This window comes from Halichoerus grypus, chromosome 5 (assembly GCF_964656455.1).
Source record: "Halichoerus grypus chromosome 5, mHalGry1.hap1.1, whole genome shotgun sequence".
In the NCBI taxonomy this organism is placed as follows: Eukaryota; Metazoa; Chordata; class Mammalia; order Carnivora; family Phocidae; genus Halichoerus; species Halichoerus grypus.
In genome coordinates, this window is record NC_135716.1 from 153,928,589 (window position 1) to 153,955,191 (window position 26,603).

The following is a 26,603-nucleotide window of genomic DNA, read 5'->3' on the forward strand; positions in this document are numbered from 1 at the left end:
GTACATTACTGGAAGGTCTCCCGGAGAGCCGAAGCATCCAGGGTGTGAGGACACCAGGTATGCCGCGACCAGGCGCCCGCTGCTGTGTCGGCCAGCATGAGGCCACAGGCCGCACGGACGTGGGGTCCTCATGACTGCCTACGAGGCAGGGCTGTTCGCAAGCTGGGATTCAAACCCAGGTGTGCTTGACACCAAAACCAAGCTCTTTGCACTTGCACAGCCTGAGGCGGGGGATCCCCAAGCCACGTTCAGTCTCTGTTGAGATAGCATGCATGAGATGCTGTGAACCTGGCGTAGGCACTGACCGGGCCCGACCTCAAGCAATCACTGGCCCACTGGTGAAGTCAGGTGGCAGAGACGCCCCTCCCCATAGCCCCTAACCAACTTCACCCCAGCGCCAAGTCAGGACAGTCTGAATATGGTAGGACCACTGCTGTCCCAGGTACAAAGCTCTCTGCTTCCCGAAATCCAGGCCAACCTTCAGAAAAAAGCTGAAATACAGCCAGTAGCTCAGTGCAGTCATGGCCTGGGAAGAAAATGACCAACCTCCGGCCAGAGGGAGCGTGGGGGCTGCAGGGAGCCCGTGTTCTTGCCCTCCTCTTGCTGCCTACATCCAGCCCCCAGGCCCCAGCTGGAGAGGGCTCATGGCTGGACAAGGACCAGAGCTGCTACTCACAGGGGTGGGCCCTAGGGCTCCGGAGGCAGGGCTGAGAAAGGGCAGTCTGTCCTTTCTTCCTTCAGCAAGTGCTCCTCCATGGAGTCTCTGTGTGAGTCGCCGAACAGATGGAGGGAGCCAGGCTCACTCCTGAGCCTACATCCTCAATGCAGCGGTGCCTGCGCCGCCAGCTCTCCTTGGCCAGACTACAGCCCCCAAACCCTTTGCTTCCTCCTGATAATCTGAGCAGCAAAGGAATGCATTTTCCTGAGGGTCCGAGACTTTGCTGGAGGCTGCTGGAGACAGGGCTGAGTCAAAGGACCAAGTGTCACGGATGAGCAGTCCTTCCCCCTGGTCTTGAGCCCCGGGGCATGGTTTGCTGCACTCTGCTCTGCATTCAACCTCAGGAGAACTAGGCCACCAGCAGGGCTGGCTTCACCAGAGGAAGCTGCTGGCCATATTTAAAAAAAAAGGTCACTGCTTCTGAGGAAGGATCTTTCCATCGGAGGAACCACGTGGGTTCCCAGGACCTAATCGAACCAGGGGTCATTCTCATTGCATCCTCCCTCGGGAGCAGGGGAAGAGTGCAGCCAAGCCCATTGAGGGGGGAAGGACACGGATTTGAGGGGCACCTGTGCATGCATTAGCTTCCGAGCAGGAAGAGAAAGGCACAGGTATATAGGCAGTAGCTTAGAGAGGGTCCTAAGGGCAAACACACAGCTGGGCAAAGTCCTGCCCTTAATCCCCCTTGCAGGTCCTGGGGGTGTGCAGGAGGGTAGAGGGGGGAGATAGGGAATCAGGTGGAGACAGCCCTTTACCTGGCCAGAACTGCACTGATCACAGCCACCCTTGGATGCATGGAAGCAAGGATAGTGCGGATAGCAAGCACAGAACCATCACTAGGCTCCATAGAGCTGGCTTCTGAGCCCAGGCCCCGGGCACCACTGCCTTGCCCCATATGGGGGTCTTGTTCTATTTGGGGATATGCTTCTTGGGCAAGCTCTGCAGCTGGCCTCTGGCCTTAGACCCTCTTTCCTGAGGGACTGAGCAACAGAGTACAGAGTGTCCTTTTGTTTTTTCCAGCCATCTGTTTTCAAACTTCTCGAGTGGTCCTGCTGCAGGAAACTTCCCCAGACTAAGCCCCTGGAACACAGGGAAGGAGGATGGGTCTGTCCCAACACAAGAGGCACAGAGATGCCACAGGGCCAGCTGTCAACAGACCTGCCTTTGTGATGCTGCCAGGAGTCAGGCTTGTGTTTTCCTCATCAGGGTCTCCCAAGAGCAGAGACCACATCATCTTGGACAATCTCGTCCACCCTCTGAGGTTCGTGTATGAATTACCTCTAAATTGTTCCTCCAGCCCAGACCTCTCTGCTGAGCGGTTCACTGAACTCGTGCTATCTGGGTGGGGCTGTGGCTTCCCTCTGGCTACTTCATTTGCCTAGGCCTGGACTCCATGCGTGGCATTGGGCGGACAGTAGAAAGCTCTCATGACCGAAGGCAGGCATGGTGGGCTGGTGTCCTGCCTCCCCCTGGGAGAGGTCAGGCTTCAGCACTGCTTCTCCCTTCTCCCTCTGGCTAGTTCCCTGAGGCCAGTCACACAGCGTCCATCCCCATTCCTCGAAATGCAGACAGAGTCAGGAGGGCAGGACCCAGTCCTGAAAAGGCCAGCAGCCTCCGCTCTGCCCACCTTCTGCCTCGGCCCTGGGATATGTGTGGGTGGAGCTCGGTCGGGAGCCCTCCCTCTCACTGTGGAGCCAGAGAGACAGAGCCCCGCAGCGCTGTTCCTGGCCTGGAGCCTCTCGGCTTGGGAGAAGGGCCAGGATCACGTTTTGTGCTTTCACCAGCTTTTGCTCTTCACAAGCAGCTCAGCTCCCCACGTGGGGATCTTGTACCTCAACCAAGAAAAGCAAAGCTGCTAATCTGACAAGATCAATCCTCAAATACCACAGGAATGCAGCCGGCCTGCCTGCCCGCTCTCACCAGGGACTGCGCTTCTAAGCACCTCTAGGATTCCGGCTGCCCCGCACAGCCTGCAGCTTGGTCTGCGAGGGAAGAGGCTGCTCCACGCCCGTGCGTGCGACCTTGATACTGAAGCCCCATCCTCCCGGGCACGGCTCAGGGATCACCTGCACCAGGACTTCCCCACTCATCTCTCGCCAGCCCCTCCTGCCTAAGGGCCTCCTCTGGGCCTCCAGAGCCTTCTGTCCCCATGGCGTGCAGAGCACATATTCTGGATATGTGCTTGTGTCTGTGTGTGCTGCCTCCCTTCGTCTTGAGGTCAGTAGGTATAGACGAGGAAAGGGAGGGCCCGCCCTACTCACTTCCAAAGCCTGGGCTCTTACCGCTGCAGTCCCGTGCTTTGCAAGCCATCTGTGAATAAGGACCAGCTTGTTTTGCTTTTGAAACTTCAAGTCTGTCACAGAGTGATACTTTTATGAAGTATAATAAAAATGGGGGCACCTGGGTGGCTCAGTCGGTGAAGCGTCTGACCCTTGATTTCAGCTCAGGTCTTGATCTTAGGGGCATGAATTCAAGCCCCGCATTGGGCTCCACACTGGGTGTGGAACCTACTTAAAAAAATAAAAATAAAAATAAAAATAAAAATAAGGGCGCCTGGATGCCTCAGTCGGTTAAGCGTCCGCCGTCGGCTCAGATCATGATCTCAAGTCCCAGGATCGAGCCCCGCATCAGGCTCTCTGCTCAGAGGGGAATCTGCTTCTCCCTCTCCCTCTGTGCTCTCTCCTTCTCGTTCTCTCTCAAATAAAAATCTCTTAAAAATAAATAAAACAGGGGCACCTAGGTGGCTCAGTCAGTTAAGAGTCTGCCTTCGGCTCAGGTCATAATCCCAGGATCCTGGGATTGAGTCCCACATTGGGCTCCCTGCACAGTGGACAGCCTGCTTCTCCCTCTCCCTCTACCTTCCTCTCTGCCTACTTGTGCTCTCTCTCTATCTCTCTGTCAAATAAATAAATAAAATCTTTAAAATAAATAAATAAAAAAAATAAAAATGAATCACTAGAAAAATTAAAACTTATATAAAATGTAAGCTCCATTTTTTTTTTGATTCAACTGACATAAACTTACTCTAGTTGCTATAGATATTTCTAGAACTTTATTATCAATTTCTCAAAAATCTGGCTGCAGACCAGCTCACATCACTTTTGATTCCATAGCACATACCAGGTTTCCTACTGACTGATTCTCAAGGGTTCTGCCTGGCATTCACCTTGAGGAGAAGCTGGAGAGGAGACAAGACAAGGCTCCTCAGGTCCTGAACCCGGCAGGAGAAAGATACTGACATCATCCACGGCAGTTAGCAAACTGAGGCCTAGCCCCTCATCTGCAGCAGATGAATTCAGAACCAGGGAAAACCCAGCAGGTTTTCTGCAACAGTCACCAGTGCAGAGAAGTATGGGTCCCCAATCATCTAGGGAAGGAGATTTTTCCACAGAAAACAACTTCTAGCCACTTACCGCAGACTCGCCTATAAGGGTTAGGGTAGAGAGCAAAGAGGAAGGAGATTCCCAGCTCTAGGGTACAGGGCGGGGAAGGGAGGGCTGGTGGGGCTAAATTCCTTGAAGGGTGGGGGAGGCAGAAGGGGGAGGTGGAGACAGGAATGGTGTTAATTTTTTTTTTTTTAGGATTTTATTTATTTATTTGACAGAGAGTGGGAGAGAGAGAGAAAGCACAAGCAAGGGGAGCAGCAGAGGGAGAGGGAGAAGCAGACTCCCCGCTGAGCAGGGAGCCTGATGTGGGCCTCGATCCCAGCAGCCTGGGCTCATGACCTGAGCCGAAGGCAGACGTTTAACCGACTGAGCCACCCAGGCGCCCCTGGAGCGGTGTTAATTTAAAAGCAGATCATGGATTGGTTCCCAGAGGTCAGAACAACCGACACTGAGGAATACATGAAGAAAAAACTGACAGCAGAGGAACCAAGAGGACAGACGGCAACTCCTCCAGCTTCAAGCTGGAGTCCAGGTCAAGGACAGGTATTTAGCCTGCCTAGCCCACAAAGGGCTGCAGACCCTTGCACACAATGCAGAGAAGCTTGAGTTACGGAACGCTCCGCACTTCCCAGAAAGGTCCAGCACCCAGGGTACCCACTGAGAATATTTAAAACACTCTCCAATCAAAAGGAATCTGCTGCATTCCCCTACAGGCTCATGGTTCAGAGCCGTGACTCAGGAAATACGGTGGAGCTGGTGGGTTTGATTCCTGGCTCTGTGCTACTGTGACTGTGGCCAAGTTAGAGCTTTTTCATCTGTAAAGTGGGCATAAATAACACTTATTCCAAAGGGTTACTGCAAAGACTAAATGAAGTAATGAATATACGTTTAGCACAGCGGCTGGCACACAGGAAGTGCTCTATGAAGCTGTGTCACCTTTTATAGGCACAGGCTGCGTAGGTCTGCAGATGGTCTCTGAGGTCCCTGAGGGACAGATTATATATATCTTTTTTTTTTTTTTAAGATTTTATTTATTTATTTGACAGAGAGAGACACAGCGAGAGAGGGAACACAAGCAGGGGGAGTGGGAGAGGGAGAAGCAGGCTTCCCGCGGAGCAGGGAGCCCTATGCGGGGCTCGATCCCCGGATCCCGGGATCATGACCTGAGCCGAAGGCAGACGCTTAACGACTGAGCCACCCAGGCGCCCCGGATTATATGTATCTTATACAATGCTGAAGCTCTAGCACCTAGAAAAGTGTCTGGCACATAGGAGGTGCTCAATAAAGATTTGTTGAACAAATGAAATGGTAGCTATTACATTTAGGTTTACAGGATAGTAGAGCCAACGTGGCAACTTTTAAAAAAAGATTTATTTATTTATTTATTTATTTTAGAGAGACAGAAAGCGCGAGTTGGGGCAGGGGTAGAGGGAGAGAATCTTCAGGCAGACCCCCTGCTGAGCGCAGAGTCCGACATGGGGCTCAATCCCACAACTCATGAGATCATGACTTGAGCTGAAAGCAAGAGTCAGACACTCAACCAACTGAGCCACCAGGTGCCCAATGTGGCAACTTTTCAAGGGCTACAAGAGACTTCAGTATGATAAAACAGTGGTATGAAGGAGTCAGTAAAAAGAATGAAGATCCAGGTTCCTGGGTCTTTAGGTCCAAGATCTAGGAGAGATTGAAGAACCAGGGCACAGGAGAAGGGACTGACCTCAGAGAAGAGATATTATAGAGGGCAGAAGTGTCAGGACACGATGACTAATTGGATATTTGGTTGAGAGAAGGAGAAAGAAGACCTCTCAGATTCTGGCTCAGGTGACACTCTGAAAGAGACAATATGGACTGATTAGATTTAACAGAAACTCAGTGAGTTGGGCACACTGAGTTTGAGATGCTTGAGAGTCATCCAAGTGGAGCTGTCCAGCAGGAATTTGGGTATCTGGGTCCCAAGATCAGGAGCTAAGAGTCATTGGCACACAGTTGTTAGCTGATACTGTCAAGTAAGAAGTGCAGAGGACCATAACTGAGCCCTGGCAGACATCAGCATTTAGAGCTGGGCACAGGAAAAGAAGGCTGCTTGCCTGAGAAGGAACAATCAAAGAAGTAGGAGGAGAACTGGAAGGGAGTTTGGACAAAGATTACTGAGAGGAGAGAGTTTCAAAATGGAGGAAGAGATCAATACTGCCAAATACTTGAGAGAGATCAGAAAAAGAGAAGGTCTACCCTTGGATTTGTCAGTTAGTCCTTTCAAGTGATCTGAGCAAGAGCATTTCAGGGAGGGAAGCAGTAGGAGTGGAGAAAGCAACTGTAATGAGTCTCTGCACACTCTTGGTTGGGGGGTACTCAACTTGCTCCCAGTTTGGAAGGACAATAATTTTGTAGAAGTGGATGGTGCTCTATTCTCCTCTGTAACTTATGGTATGCAACAAAGCTTAGCAGGGATGCCTTTCAATCCCACCATCCCTCCCTGGTATTGACGTAATAAGAATTCCAGGATCCTTCTTGGAAGAGCAGAGAGGAAGGAGCTTTGGAATGTGGGGATACCAGGTACCCAGTTACCCTGGCCAGGAGCCCACAAGCTTTCAAAACCCCTGAAGGCAGTGTAATAGGCCTCTTGTACCTTCTCAAGCAAGGGTCCCAAAACACGCAGCTGGGACTCTGTCAATATTCCAGACTTCCTGCCTCAGAGAGCTCAGCAAGGTTTCAAAGGCCATCCCTACACTCTTGGGAATTCAGCCATCTTGGACCATGGCAATAATTCCTTAATGGTATGAAAATCACACACACACACAGTCACAGATAGACACCATGCACCTTGGCCTTTCTAAAGCAAAGTGGATCTTAAGAGAAGTGAGGTTTTCCTCTGTAGAGCTGGGCAAGAGGGTGATTTCCCCACCAGTACCTTATCAGCCACCACCAGCCATCTGGTAGACCTCTGTACTTTGGCCACTAGCCAGCCTGATCATGAGACAGCAGCTAGGAGAGGAAGCAGCATGTAGCAGGGCTCTGTAGTCAGAGTGCTTGGGTTCGAAACTTGGCTTCATCACTTCCCATCTTGATGACCTTAAGCAAATTGATCGATTCTCTCCACCCCCATCTTCCCATACTTAAAACTGGATTAGTGACAACACCTATCTCATAAGATTGTTGGGAGGATTAAAACAGGAAAGATAGGAAAAGGTCTCAGCAGACGACCTGATATATCAAGAGGCGTTGGCTATCACTGCTGCTGCTATTCCTGCTCTGGAGCATGGCCATGGCCTGGACTTGGTTTCTGCTTTCTGCTCAAACTGTTTGTCCCAGGCTTAGCCTGTACATGCTATGCTTGCTCCCCATGCTGAGTGGCTCCACTGGCCACCATCTAAAAGACATGATATTAAATCTTTCGCCAAGGGGCGCCTGGGTGGCTCAGTCAGTTAAGTGTCTGACTCTTGATTTTGGCTCAGGTCATGATCTCAGGGTCGTGAGATTGAGCCGGGGATTGGGCTCCGTGCTGGGTGTGGAGCCTGCTTAAAATTCTTCTCTCCCTCTGCCCCACCAAAAATAAATTTAGAAATTACAAAAAAAAAAAAAATCGTTCACCAAAGCACAAAAGGTGACTCAAATGTATGTAGCAAAGGATTGCCAGGAAAATGGGGTGTGTCAATTAAGGTTTCATCAGTTATACTTTTTGCTTTAAAAACGTACATACATTCCCCACCCTGCCCCTAAAACTACATTTTTAATGTTGATCATGATCTATTCTGGGATCTTTATTCCTTCCTGAAAAAAAACTTATCTGATCATGAGAAAAGTCATTGAGAAAACGGAATTCATTTAGTAAGCATCTAACATTATAATTTTCTGGAATGATCAACATTTGTAGCCCTAAGATACACCAGCTCATTTCATTTTCTTGACTTAATGAGATAAGTAATACTCAGACTTTTCCAAGATCACACAGTATGCTAAGTAAGAAAGCTGTGAGAACTTTCTGTCTCTACATCTCATCTCTTTCCAATCTTTCATGTATTAGTATATGTCAAAATAATTCTTCTACATCAAAATAATTATTTTCTTCGCTCTTTCCATTAAAAGACTATTCTATCGACATCCCTCACACCCTCGGTCTCTCCGTTTCCTGAGGGCAGAAATTAATATCCATTCATAAAATAAATATTAAGTGCCTACTAAGTGCTAAGTGTTGGCAGCCATGAACAAGACCATGTCTCTATGCTGAGAAGTTCACAGCCTGCCAGGGGAGAAGAAATATCAAGAAATAACTATAAGTACAATGACAGAGCTATGTGTACGACACTGCGGTAGCACAGATCGAGCAAAGAGTACCTGGGTGGGTGCAGAGGGGTGGAGGAGGTAGAAGACTTCCCCTTCCATGAGAGCACCAGTGCTCACAGCAGAGCAGGTGCTCAATAAATCTGAGTTCCTTTGGGCCTCATGCCCCCTCTTCCCTGTCTCTCTCATTAGCAGAAGATGTCTCCAGGCAGGCAAGTCTCAGGGAAAGAAAGGAAGACTTCCCAGCAGACAGCACAAAGGGTTACGAGGGAACAGGCTGGCTTCGCTGAGAAGCAGGACTCTGTAGGCAGAACCGGCTGGCACATCAGCGTCCCTTCCATTTCCACCACCTGCTCCCCCACATGTACCCGGGTGTGGGAGTCAGTGACTGGCTGGGCTCCGGAAGCAGAAAGGCTTAGGAACAGAGTAAGAATGTATGTTTCACACAGCACTTGGTTAAAAAAAAAAAAAAAAACACCACAGAACACAAAACATAAAGATTTAATGGTTTAGACTGTGCCAAAACTAACACATCAAAATTGCAGTAAAACCTTCTGTGTCAAATGTTGATGCTATAGCAGGTGGCTCAGTCAGTTAAGCGTCTGCCTTCGGCTCAGGTCACGACCCTAGGGTCCTGGGATCAAGTCCCACGTTGGGCTCCCTGCTCAGCAAGGAGCCTGTTTCTCCCTCTGCCTCCTGCTCGTGCTCTCTCTCTCAAATAAATTTTAAAAAATGTTGATGCTATAAAAATCAAAATCCTGATTTTACTTAGTACATTTGGTCAAAATATCAAGAAATGCTAGCTACGCACAAGGAAAAAAAAGTAAACAAACCTAAGTTACAATACCAGGGATCACTCTTAACACCAAAAACAACAAAACACAAAACAAAACACAAAACAACCACCACAACAAAAACCCAGATGGATTAATAATTCAAATATAAATAATAAAGTTATAAAAGGACTGGAAGAAAGCATAGAGGAAGGCACCTTCACAAACTACTATGTGCGGATGTAAATCCAAAAACTGCTTACTGAGGGCAATTTGCCAGTAACTTTCAAAGTTGCAAATGCCTGTAATTGTGATCCAGAAATATTTTTCTTTATTCTAGGTGATCTCACATGTGTAGGAAATGATGTATAGAAAAGGTTATTCAGTGATGTAATAATATTTGTAATAGTAAAGATTAGAAATTGCCTAAAAGTCCATCAATAGGGAATTACCTAATTAAATTATTGTACATCTGTACAATGGATGCCATGTAAAACAGAATAAGGGACTTCTGTTTCTAGCCATGATGGAATAACAGGGATGGGATTTAACCTCTTACCTTAAACAACTAGAAAACAAGTCAAAATACATGAAAAAAACAGTTTTCAGACCAGTACAGGGATGAGGAACCCAAAGAGAGCCCAGTGGTCTTCCAGAGTTGAGGAAACAGGTCACAATTTAGAAGACCAAAGAGGTTAGAATTTGTGGAGAAGACCAGTATAGAGGACAGAGCTGCACAGAAAGCTCTAGAGATCTGCAAAGGGGTCCCCTCAGATCTTTGGCCAAGCACTTCTCTGTGTATATATGTGAGGAAAATCTGAGGCTGAGAAAAGACCACCAGGAAACAGTAGACCAAACAATTCCTGATGCTCATACAGGGCTGGGAATTGTTAGTATTCACACAAACCTGAGTGGAAATAAATCAAAGTGGAAATACCTCATAAAGCACAAGGCATGGGGTCGAGTCCTCAGAATGGTACCACATTAGAACTGGGGATAAATTAGCCCCAGACAAAAGACCGCACTAACAGTGTTAAAAGCAAGCCTCAAAGGGCTACAGCTGATTCCAAGTAACTCAACCACATGCCCAAGCAAAATCAAGGGCTCTTTGAAAGAATATGACAAAATCTAGCACAGAAAAATGTAAACTTTGCAATGCCTAGAATCTAATAAAAAATTACCAGGCAGGAATACAAAGAGTCAAAAAATATGGGCTATAACCAGGAGAGAAATCATCAATAGAAACCATCCCAGAAATGACAGAGATGATGGAATTAGCAGACAAGGACATGAATACAGCTATTGTAAATATATTCCACATGTTCAAGAAGGTGGAGGAACACATGAGCGTAACAAGAAAAGAAATGAAAGATATAAAAAGACCTAAATGGAACTCGAGAGATTAAAAACTCAATATCTGATATGAAAATACACCAGATGGGATAAATACCTGACTGGACACTACAAAAGAAAACTCAGTGGACGTGAAAACATAGCAATGTCAACTATCCAAAATGAGGCACAGAGAGAAATAAGATTGGGGTCGGTGGGGGAAGAGCATCAGTGGCCTGTGGGATTCCCTAGAATCCTGGGAAGAGAGGTGGGGTAGGAAAAATATTTGAAAAAAATAAGGACAAGAAAAAGCCCAAATCTGATTTTTAAAACACCAACAATTATGAACCCATAGGTCCAAGGAGCTAAGAAAAAATCCCAAACTAAATTAAAGAAAACCACAATAAGGCACATCATAATCAAATTACTGAAAATCAATGAAAAAGAGAAAAATCTCAAAAAGCAGCCAGAGGAAGATAAAGACATTACATATGAGGTAAAACAAGAAAAGAATGACAGAGACTTTCATTAGAAACTATGTAAGCCAAAAGAAAATAAAGTTATAACTTTGAAGTACTTAGTGTGTATGAAATCGTCAACCTAGAATTGTATACCCAGTCCCCCGCCCCCTCCCAAAAAACTTAGAAAACTTAATGTAAAATAAAGACTTTATCAGAGAAACCAAAGCTGAAAGACTGCATTGCCATTAAATCTGACTCACAGGAATCATTACAAGAAGTTCTTCAAGCAGATGAAAAGGGAAACCATATGGAAATATGTATCTATACAAAGGAAGAAAGACCCAGAGTAAAAATAAGTCTGTGGATAACTAAAACAGACTTCCCTCTCATTAAAATTTTTTTTAAAAATTGGGGGCACCTGGCTGGCTCAGTTGGTAGAGCATGCGACTGACCTGTGGTCTCAGGGTTGCAAGTTCAAGCCCCACGTTGGGTGTAGAGATTACTTAAAAATAAAATCTTAAAAAAATTTTTTTAAATTAAATTGTGGTAAAATACACATAACATAACATCTTAAACTTTTTTTTAAAGATTTATTTATTTGAGAGAGAGACTATGTAAGCACAAGGAGGGACAGAGGAAGAGGAAGAGACAGAATCCTCAAGCAGCCTCCCCTCTGAGCATGGAGCCTGATGCAGGGCTCAATCCCAGGACCCTGAGATGATGACCTGAGCCAAAATCAAGAGTCGAACGCTTAATGGACTAAGCCACCCACGTGCCCCCATCTTAAACATTTTTTTAAAGTAAGCTCTATGTCTAACATGGGGCTCAAAATCACAACCCCAAGATCAAAAGTCACATGCAAGTTGCCCCCATCTTAAACATTTTTAAGTGTACAATTCAGTACTATTAAACTATATATATATACATTATGCAACCACTCTCCAGAACTCTTTTCATCTTGCAAAACTGAAACTCTATATCCACTAAACAACAACTTCCCATTTCCCCTCCCTGCCCAACCCCTGGCAACCATGGTTCTGTTTTATGTCTCTGTGAATTTGACTACTCTATGTACTTCATATAAGTGGAATTAAACGTATTTTTCTTTTTTTTTTCTCTTCGACCTCAGCCGCAGCAACTTCTTCCTAGAAACATCGTCAAAGGCAAGGGAAGCAAGGGCAAAAGTGAGTCTATTGGGACTTCATCAAGATAAAAAGCTTTTGCACAGCAAAGGAAACAATCAACAAAACCAAAAGACGACCGACAGAATGGGAGAAGATATTTGCAAATGACATATCAGATAAAGGGCTAGTATCCAAAATCTATAAAGAACTTATCAAACTCAAACGTATTTTTCTTTCTATGACTGGCTTATTTCACTTAGCATAATGTCCTTAAGGCTCAAACATGTCGTAGCATATTAAAATTTCCTTCTTTTTTAAGGTTGAATAATGTTCCATTGTATGAGTATACCACATTTTGTTTATCCTTCCATCTCTTGAGAGACACTTGGATTGCTTTGGCTATTGTAAAATAACACTGCTATGAACATGGGTGTACAAGTATCAGTTTGCTATGGTGAGCACTGTGAATTGTGTAATACTGATGAATCACAGACCTGTACCCCTTAAACAAATAATACGTTATATGTTAATTAAAAATATATATATCAGTTTGAGACCCTGCTTTCATTTCTTTTGAGTATATACCCAGAAATGGAATTGCTGGGTCACACAGTCATTCCATTTTCAATTTTTTTCAGGAATTATCATACTGTTCCCATAGTGGCTGCACCATTTTACATTCTGGCCAACAGTGTACAAGGGTTCCAATTTCTCTACATCTTTGTCAACACTTGTTATTTTCTCTTTCTCGTGCTCTCTTTCTTTTTTGATAGCAACCATCCTAATGGGGATAAGATGATAGCTCATCGTGGTTTTGATTTGCATTCCCTAATGATTAGGATGTTGAACAGTTTTCCAGGTGTTTTGTTGGGCCCTCTGTATATCTTCCTTGGAGAAATATCTATTCAAGTCCTTTGCTCATTTTTTAATCAGTTGCTTTGTTGTTGAGTTGTAGTTCTTTATATATTCTAAATATAACTCCACATCAGATATATGATTTATAAATATCTTCTCCCACTCTGCAGGATGCCTTTTCCAGTTCATTTCTAAATCACTTTAGATAACTGTTTAAAACAAAAATAAATAAGAACAATGATATGTGGATTTATAATACATAGATGTAATGCTATTTTGCACAAAGGATGGGAGGGGTAATGGAACTATACTGTTGTAAGGTTCCTAAACTCCAAGTGAAGTCCTATTATATTATATGAAAGTAAATTATAAATTAAAGGCATATTGTAAACTCTAGAACAATCATGAAAAAATAAAACAAAGAGGCATAGCTATTAAGCCAATAGTGTAGGTAAGATGAAGCCATAAAACACATTCAATTTGTCCAAAAGAAGGTAAAAAAAGAAAGAAAAAAAAAAAAACAACAGAAAATGAGTAACAAGACAGATTTAAACCCAACCATACTGGATTACATTAAATGTAAATGGTATAAGCACTGCAACGAAAGGCAGACATTGCCAGATTGGATAAAAAAGCAAGACGCAACTATGTGCTGTCTACAAGAAACTCACTTTAATTATAAAGACACAGATAGTTAAACATAAAAAAGACCCACTCTGAATGAACCAGCCCTGAGACCCAACTTCTCTGAGGCTCAAGGGTAAACATAAATATATGCTTCCCCCCACAATACACACAAAAATAAAAGTATGGGAAAACATAAAGCACAATGAAGCTAACTCTAAAAAGGCTGGAGTGGCTACATAAACAAGGAAGATTTCAGAACAAGGATTATTACACCAGGGAAAAAGGGACATTTCAAAACATTGAAGGAATCTGTTCACAGCAAGGGAGTATAACAATCCTAACTGTACATACACTAAATGGCACAGCTTCAAAATATGTGAAGCAAAAACTAATAAATGGAGACCTCGACATCCCTCTGTCAATAACTGATGGAAAATCAGTAAGGATATAAGAGACTTGAAACACAGTATCAACCAACCTAATCTAATTGCCATTTATAGAATACCCAATAACAGCATAAAAATTTCAAATGCACACAGAATATTCACCAAAATGGACCACATTTTATCCCACAACTCAGTTCTCAATCAACTTAAAAGTATTAAAATCATACAAAAAATATTCTGTGATCACAACAAAAATAAACCAGGTATCTGCAACACAAAGATATTTGGAACATCCTCAAATATTTGGAAAGTAAGCAAAACCCTTCAAAACAACCCATGGGTCAAAGTAGAAATCACAAGTGAAGTTAGAAAATACCTTTAACTCAATGAAAATAAAGAACATCAAAATTTGTGGGATGTAGCTGATACAGTTTTTTTTAAAGACTTTATTCATTTGAGAGGAGAGGGAGAGAGAGGGAGAGCACAAGCTGGAGGGTAGGGGCAGAGGGAGAGGGACAAGCAGACTCCCCACTGAGCCGGGAGCCCGATGTGGGGCTCCATCCCAGGACCCTGGGATCATGAGCCAAAGGCAGACACTTAACCGACTGAGCCACCCAGGCGCCCCAGCTGATACAGTTTACAGAGCGAAATTTATAGCACGAAATCAAAGAATCAAAGCATCAAATCAGTGGTCTAATCTTCTATCTCAAGAAACGAGGAACAAATTAAACCCCAAATAATTGTAAGGTAGGAAATAATAAAGATAAGAGCAGAAAACAATGATTATAGTGAGAAAAATACCAAAAGAGAAAAATCAATGGACCCAAAAGCTAGTTCTGTGAGAAGACCAATAAAAATGATAAAGCTCTAACAAGAAAGACTAGGAAAAAAAGAAAAGATACATAAATTACGTATTTTATGCCAGAATATTCAACAACTTAGATGAAATCCACAAATTCCCGGTCAGGCATAAACTACCAAAGAAGAAATAGGAAACCTGAATAGAAATATGAAAGCTCTAGATCTATTAAAGAAATGAAATTCTTTTTTTTTTTTAAAGATTTTACATATTTATTTGACAGAGAGAGACACAGCGAGAGAGGGAACACAAGCAGGGGGAGTGGGAGAGGGAGAAGCAGGCCTCCTGCCGAGCAGGGAGCCCGATGCGGGGCTCGATCCCAGGACCCCGGGATCATGACCTGAGCCGAAGGCAGACGCTTAATGACTGAGCCACCCAGGCGCCCCTCCCAGGTGCCCCTCTGGGAAGGTTTTTTTAATTAAGAATTACATTTCTATGGGGTGCCTGCGTGGCTCAGTCGTTAAGCGTCTGCCTTCGGCTCAGGTCATGATCCCGGGGTCCTGGGATCGAGCCCCGCATCGGGCTCCCTGCTCGGCAGGAGGCCTGCTTCTCCCTCTCCCACTCCCCCTGCTTGTGTTTCCTCTCTCGCTGTGTCTCTCTCTGTCAAATAAATATGTAAAATCTTTAAAAAAATAAAATAAAATAAAATAAATATGTAAAATCTTAAAAAAAAAAAACTTAAAATAAATAAATAAATACATAAACCTTCCCAGAAAGGGATTTTCTTTTTTTTTTTTTTCAGATTTATTTATGTATTAGAGAGAGAGAGAGAGAGGGAGGGCATGAGTGGGAGGAGCAGAGGGTGAGGGAGAAAATCTCAAGCAGACTCCCCGCTGAGTATGGAGCCCCATATGGGGCTTGCTCTCACAACCCATGAGATCGTGACCTGAGCGGAAACCAAAAGTCAGACACTCAACCAACTGAGCCACCCAGGAGCCCCAAAGGGATTTTCTTAATACAAAACCTAGGTAGCCCTAGATATCTTTGTTGATAAATCCTATCAATCATTTAAAGAAAATTATTATCGGTTCTACACAAAACTTTCAGGAAACTGCAGATGAAGGAATATTTTCTCACTTGTCCTATGATGTCAGCATTACCCTGATGCCAAAACTAAACACATTACAAGAAAACTAAAGACCAATATTTCAGATGAACAGAGAAACAAAAATCCTTAATAAAACACTACTAAATTGAACCCAGCAATATATAAAAAGAACAACACATTAGAGTCAAATAAAGTTTATTCCAGTAATAAAAGGTTGGTTTAACCTTCAAAAATCAATCAATGAAAAACAAATCATTGTGATTCACCATATTAACAGACTAAAGAAGAAAAGCCACATAGTCATGTCAAAAGATGCCGAAAAAGCAGCATTTGACAAAATTCAACATTATTAATTATAAACATTCTCAACAAACTAGAAATAGAAGAGAACACCCTCTATCCGAAAAGGTTATCTATGAAAAACCTACAGCTAACACCATAATGGTGAAAGACTAAATGCTTTCCCCCTGAGACTGGAAAACAAGACAAGTATATTCACTTTCACCTCATCTATTCAACACTGTACTGAAGAGTCTAGCCAGTGCAACGAGCCAGAAAAAGGAAAAAGAGGCATCCAGATTGAAAAGGAAGAAATAAAACTGTCTTTATTAATAGGAGCCATGATTGTCTATGTATGATATTAGTGTGATATTGGTGCAAGGATAGACATAAACATCAATGGAATGGAACAAGGATTCCAGAAAGAGACCCACATATATATGTTCAGCTGATTTTCAACAAATATGCCAACACAATTCAACGAAGACAGACTAGTGTTCAACAAATGGTTCTGGAACAACTGAACATACATATGCAAAACTATATACAAAAATTAACTTGATACGGGTCATAGACTTAAATGTAAGGGCTAAAACTATAAAAATTTTAGAAGAAAACATAAGAAAAGACCTTTTGACTTTGAACTAGGGTAAGATTTCTTAGATAAAACACCAAAAGCAAAATCCATAAAAGAAAAAATTGATAAACTGGACTTCATCATGATTAAAAACTTCTGCTCTGTAAAAGACATTATTAAGAGAATGAAAAGACAAGCCATAGACTGGAAGAAAATATTTGCAAATTCATCTGACAGAGGTCTTCTATCCAGAATATGTAAAGTTGTCTTACAATTCAGTAAGAAGACAAGCAATTTAAAAAACAGCAAGAGATTTGGACAACTCCTCAAAGAGAAAAGAATGCCAAATAAGCACATGAAAATGAAGCTGAATATCATTAGTCATTAGCAAAATGCAAATTAAAACCACAGTGAGGTATCACTATAAATTAGGATAGCTACGACTAAAAACACTGATGGCAGGAAAGCAAAACAGTACAGTCAATTTGGAAAACAGTTTGGTAATATCCTGTAGGGTTAAACATACATCCTATATACAAATGTTTATAATGGCTTTCATTATAATCACCCCAAACTAGAATTTACCCAAATGTCTTTTGACTACTGAGTAAACACACTATGTTACATCCATACAATGGAATGCCATTCAGCAATAAAAAGGAACTGATACATACAACACACATATGAATCTCAAATGCATTATACCCAATGAAAGAGGCACACTCAAAAGGCTTCCCACTGTATGATTCCATTAATATAAAATTCTGGAAATACTACAGGGACAGAAAACTGATCAGTGGTCGTCAGGGGCTGGGGGTCAGGGGAGGGGTTAACTACAAAGCAGCACAAGGGAACTTTCAGGGGCTGATGATAGAAATGTTCTATTGGACTGTTGTGGTGGTTGCTCAAAGGTATGCATTTATCAAAACCCCTACAACTACACCAAAAAGTCAATTTTACTGCACATAAATTAAACTTCAATAAATCTTACTTTTTAAAAAATTATGATATATCCATACAGTCGTATGTTATGTAATCATTAAACAAATAAGAGTACCATATATGCTGGTAAGAGGATAATCTCTAACATACATTGTTAGGAGCAAAAAGCAAGATACAAAACAATAAATACGTGATGCTTCTATTTATGGTACTACTGGCCTTCTCTGGGGCAGGGATCTGGAGCAGGAGCATATACCCTTTTGCACATTTTCAGTTATTATTTCTTTAACCATATGCTTGTATTACTTTCAATTGGAAAAAGTGAAAAAAAAAAAAGACAAACCACACCTATATCCAGGTCAAGGAAAACTCACAAGTGTCTGGCCCAGAGGACTGAGTCAAGTAAGCCTAAGAAAACATTTATAAGAATATGGAACATAGCACCAGACACTTTAGAGGTACTCAATAAATAGCTGGGGGAAGAAAATTATTTGGAATGAAGTCAGAAGGCAGACCCTGGACAAAGAGATCTCCATCTGGACACCAGATATTCAGCTAGCAGAGCCCCTATTTTAGACAAGGAGCTAAGCTTGGATTGCTCACATTAGAAAAAGAAAAGGAAAGGGGCGCCTGGGCGGCTCAGTCATTAAGTGTCTGCTTTCAGCTCAGGTCATGATCTCAGGGTCCTGGGATAGAGTCCCGCATCTGGCTCCCTGCTCAGTAAAGAGTCTGCTTCTCCCTCTCCCTCTGCTGTTCCCCCTGCTTGTGCTCTCTCTCTCTCTCAAATAAATGAATAAAATCTTAAAAAAAAAAAAAAAGCATAAAAACCAAATATTCTGGATTTACTTTTGGGCAAGCTGTTTCTCAGCATTCCTCTGCAAGCACGTTGTGTGCCCTAACCTCAGCCTGCTCAGGGATGGGATGCAAGCCATCTCCCCAGTGAACAGATCCCACCCCAAGAGGCCACCTCCAGGACCCCTCCTGGGGTGCAAGTGCTACAGCCCGACTCCCAGAGCATCCTGGGGCAGGCTTTCCCCCAGCCACTCTAAGTCAGACACTCCGAGAACTTTCTGAAGGAACAAAATGACCCTGATAGTCTCACTGCACTCCAGACTGCAGACAAAGTCCATCCTGGCATGTCAGGACCGTCTCTACACTACGGCTTCATGAAAAGAAAACTCGAGAGGAAAAGTCAGATATGGAAGCAAGGCCCCTCAGCAGTGGTAAAAGGAACTCCCAGGGTTTGGCACAGCTTCTTTCAGCAAGCTTGGTATCAGGAAGTCAGGAACTCCAGAATGCAAAATGGACAAAGAGAGAAGGTGCTGGAACGGCCAGCCTCTGAAACTCCTCTTTATTCCCTGCTTTATTTGAATATGCTTCCCTGAAGCCACGTAGTTCTGATACCATGGCTCGGAGCCTCTGTGCTGGGTAGCCTCGTCCGGCTGCCCCTGGGTACCTGGCTTCCAAGGAGCAACCACATAGGTTCGACCCGCTCCCTCCCCTCCATAGAGACAGGCTGGGCTGGCAGGTGTAAGCTCCCAGAGGCAGGATGGGGTAAGGTATAGCAAGGGCGTAGAATGGGACTGGGGTAGGAACCACCCAAAACAAGTCCTTTCCAGGCACCCACAGACTCAAGGACACAGAGGTAAGTCAGAACAGAATCTTGCGTTCTCAGAGCACATCACTTGTACAGCACTGGGTTTCTGACTCCCGGGCCACAGACCAGGCTAACTGGGCTGCGGGAAGAAACAGGAGCACTTACCGGGGAAAGATGGCAGTCATCAGGGCTGAAGCATAGCCAGGCTTGCAAGCTCCCTCTGAAAAGTTTGCGTACTTGGTGGCTAACTCAGCAGGCCTATGGGAAGAGAAGGAAAGTCACAGCTTGCCAGGCACTGAGCAATCAGTAGGGTATTAGTTCTTGAAGAGCTGTAGGTTTTTTTAAACTTTGAATAAAGCTTCATTCTCTACAATCAGCCTTTCAGCCCCTTTTCTATACCAAGGCTTCGTGGGGGGAGGGGGGAATCCCAAACCCAAAGCCCTAAAGGAATAATAGGTAGATAAATTAGCAAGGCCCCTCTTATAGAATTTCATAAAAGGAACTCACTGGGTTTTGCACAGATTCTTTGCAGCAAGCTTAATACCAAGGAAAGCAGGAACTCCATCCAGGCTCCCAGACTGGGCAAGTGGAGCCCGGAGACCTAGGGAGAGAGCTGCCCAGGCTTTGACTGTCACAGGCACTGCCCTTTCAAGCTTCATTGTGGGGCCCTACATACCAGCCATGCCTGCTTCTATTCTCTCCACACAGACATTCAATGACCCAGCCAGTGGGAACCACTCTTAGTGTCCTGAAGTCAAATATACGTTGGGGCTATTGCTGTAATGATTAGATGTTTAGCTGGAGACGCTCTCCTGCTCTCCTATTCTCTCTGCCTGGAATGTTCTTCCTTGTCCCTCTCCACCTGGCTATGCCTACTGGTCCTTCACAACTAAGCTCAGGTCTCAACTTCGCCGGGAGTAATTCCCAACCCCCAGGTTGGGCTAAGTGCCTCCTCTGTGCCCCACGGTCCGTCCCCCTGCCACCCACATTACATGCCATACTGTACTGTAATAGTTGGTAGTATGTCTCCCTCATTATACTGCGAATTCCCAAGGCCGGAGTCTGACCTAACCCTGCATCTCCAGTCCCTTGTGAAGAGATGGGCCCACAGAAGATGCCTATAATTTTCTGAAGGAACAAAATGACTCTGATACGGTCTCGCTGCACTTGTATTGAAATCAAGACAATCTCAGGAGCCCCCAAGTCAGAGTGTTTGCTGAATATCTGCGGAATATTTTTTCAGAAGACTTGTGTGTCCTAGCTCTGGTTTTGTGGTGGCAACTGCAGTCAAATCACTTCACGTCTTTGGGCTTCCATGTCCTCAGGTGTTCCATGCGGGGCTGGAGTCACGGCCCCACCACCAAAAATCCTTGCCGGTGCAGTCCCGAGAAAACTACAGCCGAAGAAGAGGACTCATTCAGCGACTGCGAGGTTGGAGGCCCTGCATGCTGGGGCACCTGAGGGAGCCCTGACGGGCTGCCAGTTCCCAGACCCAACCTCCCCCGCCTCCACCCTTGGGCCCACGGCCAACACGCTGATGCCCAGCTGCTCTACCGTGCTGGGGCCCCCTGGTAAGTCTCCCCTCGGGGCTGCCTTCTGCAAGAACTGGGTGGGGCAGGTCTGGGGGGACGGGGCGCCTGGCCTGGAGAGCCAGAAACGATGATGCCGCTGCCCACCATGTGTCATGTGTGATTCACGCGTGTGCCCCTGTGGGCCTAGCCCGGGGCCGGGCACAGAGGAACTGCTCACTGAATTTAGACAAACTCATCTGTATCCACGTGCAATTTCTTCCAGAAAAATTTTTTTTTTTTTAGCCTTTCCTACCAATGAAATGTAAAGCCAGAAATGCAGGTGCAAATGCCTGTGCTAAGCCAGAGTTGAGACTTTATTTGGTAGGCCAAAGAAAGTCAGAGGTTTAACAAGAGAATTCACGTAACAGTATTTTCTTATGTAAACAACTTACTTCCGAAACAAAATGTAAACTTCAGTACAACTGATGAACTTGCGGGAAACTCTTAGACTAGGCAGAGTGACTGAAATACAGATTTTTTTCAGTTCTTCAACAGCCATGTGAGTAGGTGCTATTAGTTATTAATTTACACATGAGCTCAGAAAGATAAAGAGACTTATCCAAGATCCTACAGCCAGGAAAGTGGCAGATAGCAATGCAGGAGCTCCTAACATGGACCATGGTAAGCGCCATCACACAGGGAAGCACCGAGTCCTCGGATAGCTCAGAAGTGGTCAGCATTGGTAGAGAGGGATAGAGAAGAGGGTCAAGAAGGCCTCACACTGCTCTTTGAAAGTGTGTAGACAAGCAGCGAGGTGCTGTGAGTCTCTCCTATCCGTGCCTCCCAATCCCCCACTATCTGTTTGCCTGCCTTGTGACTGTGGGTTCCTGTTTTCTTTCTGGATTCCAGAAAGTTTCACATTGAAGACGAAAGATGGATGGCAGTTGCCCCTCTAACACAGTGCCCGCCAGCAATGTACATACAACAAAAGACAAGCCTTTGGCCATGTCTTTCCTCTCTGGTTTACACCATCAACCTCTGGTGAGGTGCTTCAGGAATAAGGAGCATGTGCAGCCCAAGGTCTGCGGACTCAGGTAATCTCTCATGGAGAAGAGGGGGCACTGGCCAGCTGGAGCACAGGGAAGCCAGAACCCAGCCAGGAAGGCTCTTCCCATGATAGTGCAAGGTAGCCAGATGTCGAGGATGAACAGCTCTAAATCAACCCCCCATTTAGAAGGCAACAGTAACTTCTCAAACATACAGCCCCGAGGACAGTGGGCCAGGTCAAGTTATTACCAAATTAAAATGCCTTAGCAGTGGCCTCCTGACTACCCCAGGGAGAGAAGAATAGGGGGAGTGTTGGGGATTCTGAGTCATACAGCACCCTGGGACCTCTGGGGCAGTTAGCGGTCAAAACCACCAAGATTAACAGTCGCCAACTCCCTCAGGCCAGAATAGTTAGTTTCTCTAAGGCACTCACACTCCAAATGCCAGGAGGCCCCCACAGATGTCTGATCAAATCATTCAGCCCTTGTTCTTCTCATACTCTCCAGCTGGCCTTTCATTTTGGGCGATTTAGCATTTCAACCAGTAAGAGCACCCATTGTCCTGCAAACGTGACTACTAAGCCCCTGGGGTGAAGAGTGTGAACCACTGCACTCAAGAGGAAATCCAGGCAGACAGACTGGAACCCAAGAGAAGGAACCACACTTCCATTCCCCCGCTTCACCCAGGAGCATGGAGTTTAAGGATCAGGCCAAGCAAAGGGTTGTAAATGGGAAGAGCACAGGATCTGGAATGAGAAACTCACAGAGGACACTGGCGCGTTGGTGGTATAGTGGTGAGCATAGCTGCCTTCCACAGAGGACACTGGCAAGTGGTGTGACTTGGGCAAGTGATGGAAAATCTGATTCTCGGCTTCCTCATCTGCAAGTGGGAACCACTCAATTCCCAGGGACCTTGGGAGGATGTGGTGAGAAAACACACTTAGAGGGGCTGGCTGTCCTCTAGAGCACCGAGCACCACACCAATGTTATGTGAGAGATGAGGTGGCAGAGGCAGGCATCCAAATCATGATGAATGATGAATGCTTCACTCAAGTTTGGATTCTATGATGGGGAGTGTCACTGAATGACACCCAGTGGGAGAGTGCATTCAGGGATCAATGTTTGGGAGGTGAGGAGGCTTCGAGAGGCTGGAAGGAGCAGTCCATGAGACAGAACACTAATCTGGAGAGAGTGAGTGTTCTCTCGGTTGCCAAAGGCCAGGAAGTATCTCAAGGACATAGGAACCACCTGCACTGAACACAGTGGAAGGCCTGGCAAGGTGTGGCCACCGGCTTGACAGCTGGCTTTGGCAACATGGAGGTTACTCCTGACCTTGACAAGAGCTGGTTCACTGGAGAGTGGGGGTGAAAGGCTGATTTCACTGGGTTTAAGAGAAAACAGAATGAGTGGAGTCATGGAATAGAGACTACTGTTTTTGCTATAAGGGGAGACAGAGAAATGGGGCAATAGATGAAAGGAGGAAGCAGGGAAAGATGTTTTTGAGGTTAGGAGACAATTTAGCACGTTTGTAAGTTGGTTGGAATAAGAGGGAAACTCCTGATGTGGCAGATAGGACTGTCCTTGAGGAGGTGGGAGGGGGGGAAGCAGGGGGAAGGACCTAATACAAAAGTAGGAGGGCTGGCCTTCCTCTGCTCACCCTGCTCCACGCTGGCCAGTGACTGCCTAGTCATCTTTGCAACACTTGGTTTAAGCACCAGTCCCTTCCCCAGCAGAACCAAGCTACCTGGTCATGACAATGGAACAAGACTGTGTAGGTAACACCTGGCACGCTGCTTGACAAGCAACAGTGAATAAATAGTAGTGTCCTCTCAAGCCAGTATAGCAATTTAATCAGAGCTAGCCAATATTATTGTCGGGAGGACTTGCGTGAACACACAGATAAGAACCCTTGGCCCAGGGCTGGCCCCACCACTGCTTCTTCAATGCTATCCTCCCTAACCTTCCTGATGAAGATGCATTTCTCCAATTACTAGAGATCTGTGTCTGGAACATGACTTGGGAAATGGCAGAAGCAGCTTAGGTTAGCTTTAGTAACCCTATTCTGTCATTAAACATTTTCATTTTTGGGGCGCCTGGGTGGCTCAGTTGGTTAAGCCACTGCCTTTGGCTCAGGTCATGATCCTGGAGTCCCTGGATCGAGTCCCGCATCGGGCTCCCTGCTCGGCAGGGAGTCTGCTTCTCCCTCTGACCCTCCCCCCTCACATGTGCTCTCTCTCATTCTCTCTCTCTCAAATAAATAAATAAAATCTTAAAAATAAATAAATAAATAAACATTTTCATTTTTCTTTCTTTCTGAAGTAGACTAATGAAAGAAAGGCTACTTAACACTGCCATAGATCTTTTCAGCTCCAAGATGAAACTTTTCTCCTTAAGGATAATTTCTATCTCCTCTGACTGCCTCTTCCATCTGACTCCATTATTAAGATCTGCTGGCTCTTCTTGCATTATCGTTAGTCTCTTCATTCACCCACATTTGGGGGCGGCCAATCCATCCTGCCCTGGGCGTCACTGACCCCTTGCTCTTGTGAACGCCAATGCAGGCTGGGGCTTCCATATAGATTTTGCCCCACTTACGGTGATCTATAATAAACTTGGCAGCACTGTCCTATGTCTCTTTCATCACTTTAAGGCAGAGGGACCGCTTGATCTGAGCCATCTGGAATCTGTGGTATTTCTCAGCTCTAGAGGACCTGCCTTTCAGCTCTTGCTCCTTACTGTGCACTGTAATACCTTTTCAACAAACCAGGCCACTCTGCTCTTTGATCACTGATTCTGGAGTTGACATTACTGCAGTTTATCTTTGTCTCCAGGACCTTGTCATTTATTTCATTTTGGCTGGGAGGATGCTCCCCGGTAAGCTCTTGCAAGCGCTTTAGCCTGAGCTGTACAGGCAATGCTCACAGAGACTCTCCATGAGGGATCTGTTGCAACTGCTCCAATTCAATTCTGTTTCTACATTTCTTAAAAACAAAACAAAACAAAACAAAACAAAACAAAACAAAAACCACATCCTCTTTCAGGGTGGTAGTGGAAAGAACATGGAAACTAACATTTACTGAGCATAAACCATATGCTAATATTGACCTAATTATTTCGTTTAGCTTTACAGTAATTCTCTCAGCAGTACAGCCCTGAGATCCAGGCATGCAGGGTGTAGGGTCCGAGAGAAGACATGGCTGGAAGATGCGCTGTTCTATTTTTAACACTATAAAATTTCAAATGATAAATTTTGATAGGGATTGCATTGACTCTGTAGATTGCTTTGAGTGGTATGTACATTTTAACAATATTAATTCTTCCAATCCAAGAGCATGGAATATCTTTCCATTTATTTGTGCCTTCTTCAATTTCTTCCATCAAAGTCTTATAGTCTTCAGTGTACAGGTCTTTCACCTCCTCGGTTAAATTTATTTCTAGGTGTTTTACTCTTTTTGAGGCAACTGTACATGGATTTTTAAGGAGTTTCTCTTACTTATAGTTACTGCTGTATAAAAATTCAACTGATTTTTGTGTATTGATTTTGTATTCTGCAACTTTACTGAATCCATTTATCAATTCAAACGGTTTTTTGGTGGAGTCTTTAGAATCTTCTCTACACAATATCATGTCATCTGCAAATACAGACACTTTCACTTCTTCCTTTCTGATCTGGATGCCTTTCTTTTTCTTACCTGTTTTGGCTAGGACTTCTAATACTATGATGAGTAAAAGTAGTGAGAGTGGACATCCTTGTCTTGTTCCTGACCTTAGAGGGAAAGCTTTCAGCTTTTTACTGTTGAGGATGATGTTAGCTGTGGGCTTGTCATATATGGTCTTTATTATGTTGAGGTAAATTCCCTCTATACGCAACTGTTGAGAGCTTTTATTATGAATGGATGTTGAAATGTGTCAAATGCTGGGGAGCCTGAATGCCTCAGTTGGTCAAGCATCTGGCTCTTGATTTCAGGTCATGACCTCAGGGTCATGAGATCCAGCCCCATGTCAGGCTCCATGCTCCACGGGGAGTCTGCTCGAGATTCTCTCTCCCTCTCCCTCTGCCCCTCCCACCCTGCATGCTTGCTCTCTCTCTCTCTCTCTCTCTCAAATAAATAAATAAATCTTAAAAAAAAAAAAAAAAAGCAGGTTTCAGAGAGCCAAGGTACTATGAATACTAACAGTATGATTAGTTTTTTCTTGTGGCAGGAGGTGTGAATTAGCCAGGAATGATGCACTAGACAATAAAATACACGAAGAGATGCCTGAACCTGAACAGAAAGAGATGGCATCTGGGTATTGCGAAGACCCTTCATGTGTACTGAATGGACAATAAACAAATACATAAGCATCTCTTCCTTCCCCACTCTTCTAAATCCTCATCAGTAAATCACTGTATCTTAAATGGACCCATCAACGTATTTATACACCAGAGGTGTTACAAAAAATATTTAGCTGGGGGGGGGGGCGCCTGGGTGGCTGTCGGTTAAGCGACCGCCTTCAGCTCGGGTCATGATTCCAGGGTCCTGGGACCCTGCTCAGCGGGAAGCCTGCTTATCCCTCTCCCTCTGCTCGCACACTCTCTCTGTCAAATAAATAAATAAAATCTTAAAAAAATTTTTTAGCTGGGGCTCTGCATACCCTTGGTGCAGCCCTACTTTAAGGTAAGTATTATTCTCATTTTTGACAAGACAAACGGAGTCTAAAACCCATCCTCCGCTCTCAACAAAACCCTTGCTTTCTTTGGTATAAAGAACAATCGGCATAAAGGTAAAAAGACTTGAGTTTAGGGGCGCCTGGGTGGCTCAGT

At 44.7% G+C, this 26,603-nt stretch overlaps 1 protein-coding gene across 4 annotated transcripts in view; it reads right to left on the reverse strand.

Annotated features, from left to right (window-relative positions):
* Positions 1-26,603, reverse strand: part of ST3GAL3 (ST3 beta-galactoside alpha-2,3-sialyltransferase 3) — a 181,577-nt gene that overhangs the window by 57,163 nt on the left and 97,811 nt on the right. For all 4 annotated transcript variants that reach the window (XM_078073266.1, XM_078073265.1, XM_078073268.1 and 1 more), the window contains one exon: positions 19,408-19,500. In XM_078073266.1, the coding sequence (XP_077929392.1) occupies positions 19,408-19,500 (93 nt within the window). The remainder of the gene's footprint in view (positions 1-19,407; positions 19,501-26,603) is intronic.